Source organism: Solanum pennellii, chromosome 7 (genome assembly GCF_001406875.1).
Source record: "Solanum pennellii chromosome 7, SPENNV200".
Lineage (NCBI taxonomy): Eukaryota > Viridiplantae > Streptophyta > Magnoliopsida > Solanales > Solanaceae > Solanum > Solanum pennellii.
The window spans coordinates 66553542-66562636 of NC_028643.1; the positions used below are offsets into that span (position 1 = coordinate 66553542).

Here is a 9095-nt window from a genome sequence, read left to right on the forward strand (position 1 = left end):
TAAACATGTATGTTTAAAGATAGATTATCACTGACACTATGCTTAAGTTTTAGATTTACTATATACGAGCTTATGTAGTTTTCTTTTAAGATGGATCAATTTATAGACCCTAACAAAGTAAAGGTTAAATGTGCAATATATAGGATGCATAATCGCATCTCTTGTAACGACATTTGATCTTTGCAAACTTTGATCTGTTAAATGCTTGATAAATAGCTGAGTTATTGTTTTGTAGGCACTTCAATAACTGAGGCAGCTCCAACGAAGAAGGGCACTGTTGCAGCTACTTAAGCTCATCACAAAATTTTTTATTTTTGTTTTTGTTGAGGTGGTAACAATGAAATAGAATGGGTGAAGTTAATTTGAGTGGGTGGGTTTTTATTATTTTCAATTGGGTCGGATGGATCTGGTGAAAGGTGGAACATTTTAAAAGCAATATGACATTTTCTTAAATTAAGGTAAGAAAATGATTATTTAATTATTAAAAATTAATCTGTTAAATAAAAAGGCATATATGAATCATTTCTATAAATACAAGGTATAGATAAGCCACGTTTCAAAACGAAGAAAATATCAGCTTCAAATCATAAAATTTAAGGGTATATGAGGACTTTTTCCCTATTATATATATCCTTAGGTGAAGAGTGGGTTCATGTACACCACATACCTGAAAAGAAAAGGGAGAGACACAAAGAATAAAGAGTAAATTCTCTGGGTTGGGCCCAATTGCACATCTCATCAAGCTAGTACTTGGACAGCATTAGGAGAAAGTATTTAGGTTCTATATTAACAAAAACAGAAACTTGAGGTACTAAAGTGTAGTAATTTCAAAAACATTTTGCAGGGATGAGCGAAGAGGCTCCAACTTAAATATAAACAAATAAATCAACGGCCTTCAGGTGCGCTAAGTGTACGGAAACGGAAAAAGAAAAAGAAAATAATTTTGTTAAGTAGCCGTTACTCTCTCTCAGAATCTCAAAAATACGAACCCTGAAAAATCATCTTTTCCATATTTGATCTCAGTTTACTTGCATCTTCTCTGAGTAAGTCATTTACATTTCGTTGAAATCGCAAAATTATCGTTTAAAAATCTAATTTTTTGGGTTTGAGCTTTACTGGTTTAAGTAATCTTTCCATATTTGATTTCACTTTACTTGCCATTTCTTGTTTCTTATCTTAAAACAAACGCATAACTTCATCTGGGTTTCGTTTAATTTTTGCTTGATAATAATAAAATTGGTTGTTTTTTTTCAAGATTAGCTTTTTTTTCTTGTTTAAAATTGTGGGTTTTCTTGAATGCGTTGTTTTGGTGGTTCAAGGAACTTAAGTTGATGGTTTTAGTGACTATCTTGAATTTTAGTTGGGGATTTTGGTGTATGGTTTGATAATTTCATGTTAAGAATGGGTTATTAATTTGATGGTTTTTGAATAGGATGGTATAAAAATAGTTCACAAATATGGTGATAGGCGTACCAGGAACACCATTGTCGAAGACTGGAAGGACACCTTCTCGTTTTCCAGGTAGTAGAAGGACGATTCCCTCGTCTACTCCAGGAGGTCCAAAGCTTCGCGAAGAGAAAATTCTTGTGACGGTACGTGCGAGGCCTCTTAGCCCAAAAGAACAAGCAGCCTATGATCTCATTGCCTGGGATTTCCCTGATCAACAAACTATCGTTTCGAAGAACTTAATTCATGAAAGACACACTGGTCCTTATTCATTTGGTAGGTTGATTAAATGTGAATTACTGGTTGTTGTAGGTTCTGATTTTTGAAAAATCTGCTTACATGGTTTTTTTCTGTGCCAGATAATGTCTTTGACCCAACGTGTTCGACTAGCAAGGTTTATGAACAAGGGGCTAGAGATGTTGCTCTCTCTGCTCTAAATGGGATAAATGGTAGAACTAGAGTACATTTGTTTTAGCTCTTGTATACACATTTGGTTTATTGTTTGAAAGATTCGTTTCTTTTGCAGCAACCATATTTGCATATGGACAGACAAGTAGTGGGAAGACATTCACAATGAGGGGAATAACTGAGAGTGCTATTAATGACATTTATGAGCACATCAAATTTGTAAATCATACTTTCTCCAGAATCTTTTGTTGTTCTATGATTGAGAAATTGAGATGTTGATATCCGGATGCTTTTTTTTTTCTGCATTACAGACTACTGAGAGGGACTTTGTGCTGAAATTTTCTGCTTTAGAAATATATAATGAGACAGTAGTAGACCTCTTGAATCGCGAGTCTGGCTCACTTCGCCTATTGGATGATCCAGAGGTACACAAGTGTCTTAGTTTAGGAGTTCAAGTTTCTTAACTAGAATTTCCTTATAAATAAATTTTCCTGAATTTTTTGTTTCTGAATGCAGAAAGGTATTATTGTAGAGAAACTAGTGGAAGAGATTGTAAAGGATGGCCAACATCTGAGAACCTTAATTGGTGCCTGTGAAGGTAAGTTACATATTTCTGGTTCAACAAAATATTCTTTAATGATACATTATTGCATTTATCTTATAATATCATAGAAGAATGCCGCCTTAGAAACCTCAGTATATATATTTTTGAAGTTCAGGATTTTCCTCTGACCTTGTGGTTAAATACTTGTTACTTGCTGCAGCCCAGAGACAAGTGGGTGAAACTGCTCTAAATGATAAAAGCTCAAGGTCTCATCAGATAATTAAGCTGGTAAAAGATGCTGATCCCTTTTCTACTAAAGTTTAAAAGTATTTGGCATTGTTAAGTTTCTTCTGCACATTTGACATGAGATATTGTATATGGAATAGATGGGGATTCAAGGATTTGTAGGCCAGAAAATTAAAGTTGGACCACTTGGACTATGTAATATATGTTAGTTGGAGGGAGCAAATCCAATCTATCCAATAACTATGAAGACTAAATCCTTAACTCTTAATCCGGATGCCAAGTAGTGAAGTAGATGTGGTTGCTGCTCATTCTATACTGGGACCTACTTCTAAGGTGGCATCCCAGCAGTTCTTATTTTCGTGATTTATATGGAATATCTTTATAGTAATACTAGATGTGGTTGCTGCCTCTTTCTATGCTGGGACCTACTTCTAAGGTAGTATCCCATCAGTTCTTATTTTCGTGATATATATGGAATATATCTTTATAGTAATACTAAATGTCATGTTGGTAATGTTATGACGTATCCATACAGCTGACATTTTAAGGTTGTATCAGAACAGTTCTTAATTTGGTGATTTACATGGAATATTCTTCATGTACTAATAAACAATGTTGTGTTTGTACTGGTATGATGTATTATGTATGTTACCTCCTTTCATCCATGTTGTTTCTACATGAGTTCTTAGAACCCTGTCCATACAGCTGACATATTGGCTTTTTGTTCAGACCATTGAGAGCAGCATCCGGGAAAACTCAGGGCGAGTGAAATCCTTCTTGGCAACTCTGGTAAGGACCTCTCATTACTGATACGATAATATTTCTAATGTCGTGCATGAAGGCCAATATATGATACTCCTAATACTGCAGAACCTTGTGGATCTTGCTGGAAGTGAGCGTGCCTTGCAAACAAGTGCAGACGGTACAAGGTTAAAGGAAGGAAGCCATATTAACCGGAGCTTGCTGACACTGACCACAGTGATCAGAAAACTAAGGTAATTGAGAACACCATGATATTCAGTTACTTAAGAAAATTTTTGCAACTTGGAAGAATGGGTGAGCACATTGCTTTCCATTCACACTATTTATATAACCACATCTGTTGTTCTTATTATTGCGCATAATTCTCATATGCATTAATGGCCTAGAATTCTTGTTACTTGTAAGAACAATCCAGTTGATGATAACTCAGTTAATAATAGCCTTGAGACACTACTTGTTGAATTTCATTTGCAGTGGTGGAAAGAGGGGTGGTCATATTCCCTACAGAGATTCAAAATTGACGAGGATATTACAGCCTTCACTTGGCGGAAACTCAAGAACAGCAATTGTTTGCACTATGAGTCCTGCTTTAAGTCATGTGGAACAATCACGCAACACTCTGTGCTTTGCAACAAGTGCCAAAGAAGTCATTACCACTGCGCAAGTAAACATGGTATGCAATTAGTGGTTAATTTGAAAGCTCCTAGTGACTTCTAAAGGAACTGTATCATTTTACTATTTCTCTCAGTTTTCTTCCCTTTAAAATTAAATATACCAATTGATAACAATATATAAGTTAAGGGGTTGTTTGGCCATGTACTAGTTATGCAGTGATTATTTATGCGGTGAATAATAATGTGGAGATTGTTATACTGTTAATACCGAATAATCTTGTAATGCAGAACTTTGTTGTTTAGTTAGTCTTATCCATGTAGTGCTATTATATGTTTTCTTATCACATATACTAGATGCAGATTGGCGCACACTTATGTGGTATGAGCAAATGCGCATTTTAATGCTGCCAACCAAATGTTTGTTATAAATTATGTGGCACTCGTGGTGGAGTATTCTCTCACGGATTCGCTCTATTGTTTTTACTATGTTTTTTTCCCGATTATTATTAATTTTGTCAGATTTAACACTCACTGACTTCTGTCCACGGATTAGGATGTGGAGGACTCGCATTAGGGTAGAAGGGTAGTAGTAGGTAGTGTAAGTATTGTCTTGCTTAGGGTGGCTGGTGTTTGCGATGGTACTAGTTGTATTATTGTAATTCTTGTTTTTTTACCAGTATCATGTTGTTTACGGTGTTTCAATTATCACATGATTTTATTGTTGTTTTCGCTACTTTTGCACTGTTCCTTGTTATTGCTGTATTCTCTACATTGTCTGCTTCTTCTTTATACTGGTATTTGTTACACTTGAGCCGAGGGTCCTTCGGAAACAACCTCTGTACCTCTACAAGGTAGCGGTAAGGTCTGCGTACACTCTAACCTCCCTAGACCTCACTTGTGGGATTTCACTTCCCGTCGATGGATTCAGATATTCAATCCCACAATGATCGGAAATATTTGGAACCGGTAGAGCGAGGATATTGGAACTGGTGGAAGCGAGGATTTTCAGTTCTCTGCCACAATCCCAACCCTCTGGAACCGGTAACTGCCAACTGGTGGTGACACGAGAAGTTTCAGTCCTTTGCCCTACGAAGTGAGCTATCCTGGCTATTAATTCCCAATCCAGATTGGAATTGGTTGCACGAGGATTTTCAGTCCTGCCAATCCCCTTGAACAAGATTCCTGCAAGCTTGGATCGGTTGTACTTGAGGGTGATTAGTGGTAATTCAGCTCTGAAAAAATTCCCCGTAGAGCCAGAGAGAGATGAAATTTATAGTCAATCTCTCTGCCTCTCAGATAGCTTTCTTTTTCCTCTACAACTTAAACCATAAGATCCCTGAGTTATTGTTTACGCCTACAAGTTATCTCGTAATCCGTAGTGTAGATACCATTCATTGTTTTGTTTAGTCCCTTTATTGCTAATTACATGTACTCTTATTCCATATTCTATTTGGCATAAAATAAATTCACATACTCAAATTCTTTGTATTGCATGATGTGGATATTAACAAATGCAACTTTAATAAGGCCAACCAAATGTTGTATTAAATCGTGCAGATTCCATTTTTTATGCAAGTTAAAGCCTGCATTTTCAAAAAAAAATCAGGGCCCTTAGTCTACTTGGTATTCTACAATCACAGTCATGTTTGACTTCTTCTTTCTTGTTTTCCAATAATTTTCCAGGTTTTTGCTGAGAAGCAATTGCTGAAGCATTTACAAAAGGAAGTTTCCAGACTTGAAGCAGAGCTCCGAAGTCCTGACCTTTCTGCTTCCCCATGTTTCAGATCTCTACTAATGGAGAAAGAGCAGAAAATCCAACAGGTACCACTAATGTTTTTCAGTAGTATTAGACTTCCAGCATCATTTTAGAAAGTAGGGGGGGGGGTAGTAGGTGATGCCTGGCCCTTCTAAGTATCATAATTTTGTCATAATAAATGAACTTTTTTCTCATTTTCTGAAGTTATTATCTCTGGCAGCAGCCTATTGGTAGTGTACTGCTTCTCATTTTCACATGTGAAGAGTTCCTCGTTTCATTGCACAATCCAGTTGAAAACTCTAGATTAACAGAAGCTTCGTATCTCATTACAGCTTACCATCTCGACTTACAAATACTAGCCATGTTACCCAAATACTTCATTCACTTTCTTGAAGACAAGCTTCAGCCTGTTGGCGATCCACGCCATGCTTTTGAGCGAAATCTTCTTGAGGGGAGTCTTCGCTTTTTTTTTACAGGATTTGGATCAACGGGGTAAAGATTCCAGTGTTTACCAAGATTTTTTGAATTATCCTAGATTCACCTGACCATATGGCGAGATATGAAAACATAGGATGCTTATTGCAGGTCCTTCTACACACGGAAAGAAACTGATAATTTTGCATTTAAACATGCAGATAGACCTCTTTCCAACAATGAAATACATGTTCTCTAAGTGTAAAGTGTCAGTTGTATTTTAGTTCAGAGATATTTGTATGTTTAAGAAACAGAAAGCAATAGCTTATTAAGGTGGAATTGTCATTATGTTCACTGTTAAACTAATATTTTTACTTAATCTAATATCTTTACTTGTGAATCATTTGCAGATGGAGGAGGAGATGAATGAGCTGAAACGTCAGCGTGACCTAGCACAATCCCAGCTCGAACTAGAAAGAAGATCAAAGAAAGAACTCAAGGTACAAAAAAATGTTGAATTTAGACAGAACACCTAACTTCCCATCTTTGTTTGTGGATTTGAGTCTTGAAAAGTAAAACTTGTTGGCATATGCTCATTTTTCAGGCTTCAGATCACCATGGACCTTCTCGTCAAGTAGTCAAATGTCTTTCATTTACAACTGAAAATGAAGTAGTTTCCGGATCTCTTTCTACACCCCTGGGAAGAAAAAAGTTACTTGACAGGCAGGCTGCAATTAGGAGGTCTACCAATTCAACCAATCCATCCATGCTGGTGCACGAGATCCGAAAGCTTGAGATGAGACAGAGGCAACTTGGTGATGAAGCAAACCATGCTCTTCAGTTGCTTCACAAAGAGTTCGCATCTCACAGAATTGGCAGCCAAGGGGCCACAGATACCATTGCAAAGTTGTTTGCAGAAATTAGAGAACTGCACAAAATAAGTTCTGTTCCTGAACAAATTGAGATAAAAGATAAAGCCAGCTTGAAAGAAGAGATTGCACGGCTGAGATCGCAGGAAAACAACATTGCATCTTTAGAACAGAAACTTGAAAATGTTCAGAGATCTATAGACGAATTAGTCATGCATCTTCCAAGTTGTCAGGAATCTGTTGATTTGAGGACTCCAAAAAAGAAAAAGGTGCTTCCTTTTAACTTGAGTAACACCAGTAACATGCCAAATATAATTCGATCACCATGTTCTCCTATGTCTCCTTCGTCCTGCAACATCGTGGAGGGTGAGATTGAGAACAGAGCACCAGAATTCACCAATGTTGGATCTGCTGGTGATTCATTCTGTAGCCAAAAAAGCACTCCAATTAGAAGAATGGACAGTAACTGTATCTCATCGAGGGAGGGTACTCCTGGATCAAGGCAGTCAAACTCTGTTAACATGAAGAAGATGCAAAAGATGTTTAAAAAAGCAGCTGAAGAAAACATCAGGAGTATTAAAGCTTATGTTACTGAGCTGAAAGAAAGGGTGGCTAAGTTACAGTACCAAAAGCAGCTGCTTGTTTGCCAGGTTAAGATTTATCTTCTCTCTCCTTGTGGCCTTTTTTTTTTACAAGATATGCTACCTCCGGTTCATTGCAATTTCCTTTTGTTTCAATAAATCAAGAATATCATTTGGACTAATTGTTGCGCGACGAGTAAAACCAGGTACTGGAGTTGGAAGCAAATGAAGCTGCAAGTGATGAAGCTGATATAACCGAACAATCTCCGTTGTCATGGCACTTGGTGTTTGAGGACCAAAGGCAGCAAATTATAATGTTGTGGCATTTGTGTCATGTGTCTTTAGTGCACCGTACTCAATTTTACATGTTATTTAAAGGGGATCCATCAGATCAGATATACATGGAAGTTGAGCTTAGGAGGTTGACATGGTTAGACCAACACTTAGCAGGGCTTGGTAATGCTAGTCCTGCTCTTTTGGGTGATGACCCTGCTGGCTATGTCTCATCAAGGTATAATTTATTCTTTCAAGGTTTATTTGAACTTTTCCAAGGCCTTTAGTAATTTTTACCAACTCTTGGCTTTTGAATATACAGTATTAAGGCACTGAAGCAGGAAAGGGAATATCTAGCGAAAAGGGTGAGTTCGAAGCTAAATGCAGAAGAAAGGGAAATGCTGTACATGAAATGGGACATTCCACCAGAAGGAAAACAGAAGAGACGGCTACAGCTTGTGAATAAACTCTGGTCAGATCCTCTTAACATGCAAAATGTACGCGAAAGTGCTGAAGTAGTCGCGAAGCTTGTTGGATTCTGCGAAACAGGAGAACATGTTTCAAAGGAGATGTTTCAGCTCAATTTTGTTTCCCCGTCTGACAAAAAAACATGGCTAGGTTGGAATCTGATATCAAACTTATTACACTTGTAGTTTCAAATATCAAGTCAATGTAGATTTTGGCATCCTGTACAGTTTCTTGCTAATGCGTCCAGCATTTTTGCTTCTAGCAAACACACATCTTACTAGAATTTTAGCAGAGAGGGTTTACTGAATTTTTTCTAAGAAAAACTAAAAAATAACATTCATGAAAGACATAAAACCTGATGCAAAAATTAAAAATCTAAGTCTAGATAATATTCAATTGCTTTTGACATATATTGTTTTGGCTACGAGTGACAAATGCTTTGTGGGTCGAGTCGAATATGAGAATCGAAAATGAGTTAAATTAAAATGGGTAAAATACTCAATTCGATTCATATTTTGAATGGGTAAAATTGAGTTATCCATCTAAATGGTTACGCCTTCTTAAGGCAGGTGAGGAGTTGTCCGTCTTGTTGTACGATCCTATCTACATTTAGTTATATGAACTCTCTCCAAAATCGATGCTTAATACTACTCAAATATATAATTGTATGCTCCTGTAAAATTTTCACAGAGTTCAGATAATTATTCAAAATGA

At 36.8% G+C, this 9095-nt stretch overlaps 1 protein-coding gene across 1 annotated transcript; it reads left to right on the top strand.

The window, feature by feature from the left end:
• The first annotated feature begins 884 nt into the window (after window positions 1-884).
• LOC107026556 (kinesin-like protein NACK2) lies at window positions 885-8647 on the top strand. The gene is made up of 15 exons (XM_015227559.2): window positions 885-1043; window positions 1433-1722; window positions 1806-1895; window positions 1973-2073; window positions 2166-2279; window positions 2371-2452; window positions 2619-2686; window positions 3374-3433; window positions 3515-3639; window positions 3881-4079; window positions 5704-5841; window positions 6601-6690; window positions 6795-7709; window positions 7847-8151; window positions 8236-8647. The coding sequence occupies exons 2-15, from the start codon at window positions 1458-1460 to the stop codon at window positions 8564-8566; spliced, it is 2883 nt and encodes a 960-aa protein (XP_015083045.1). The 5' UTR covers window positions 885-1043; window positions 1433-1457; the 3' UTR covers window positions 8567-8647.
• The last annotated feature ends 448 nt before the right edge of the window (window positions 8648-9095 follow it).

Coding starts and splice junctions, on each gene's coding strand:
- LOC107026556 (XM_015227559.2), top strand. CDS start 1,458: ATGGTGATAGGCGTACCAGGAACACCATTGTCGAAGACTGGAAGGACA. Junction 2,687..3,373: donor CTCATCAGATAATTAAGCTG/GTAAAAGATGCT, acceptor CTTTTTGTTCAG/ACCATTGAGAGCAGCATCCG. Junction 5,842..6,600: donor AAGAGCAGAAAATCCAACAG/GTACCACTAATG, acceptor AATCATTTGCAG/ATGGAGGAGGAGATGAATGA.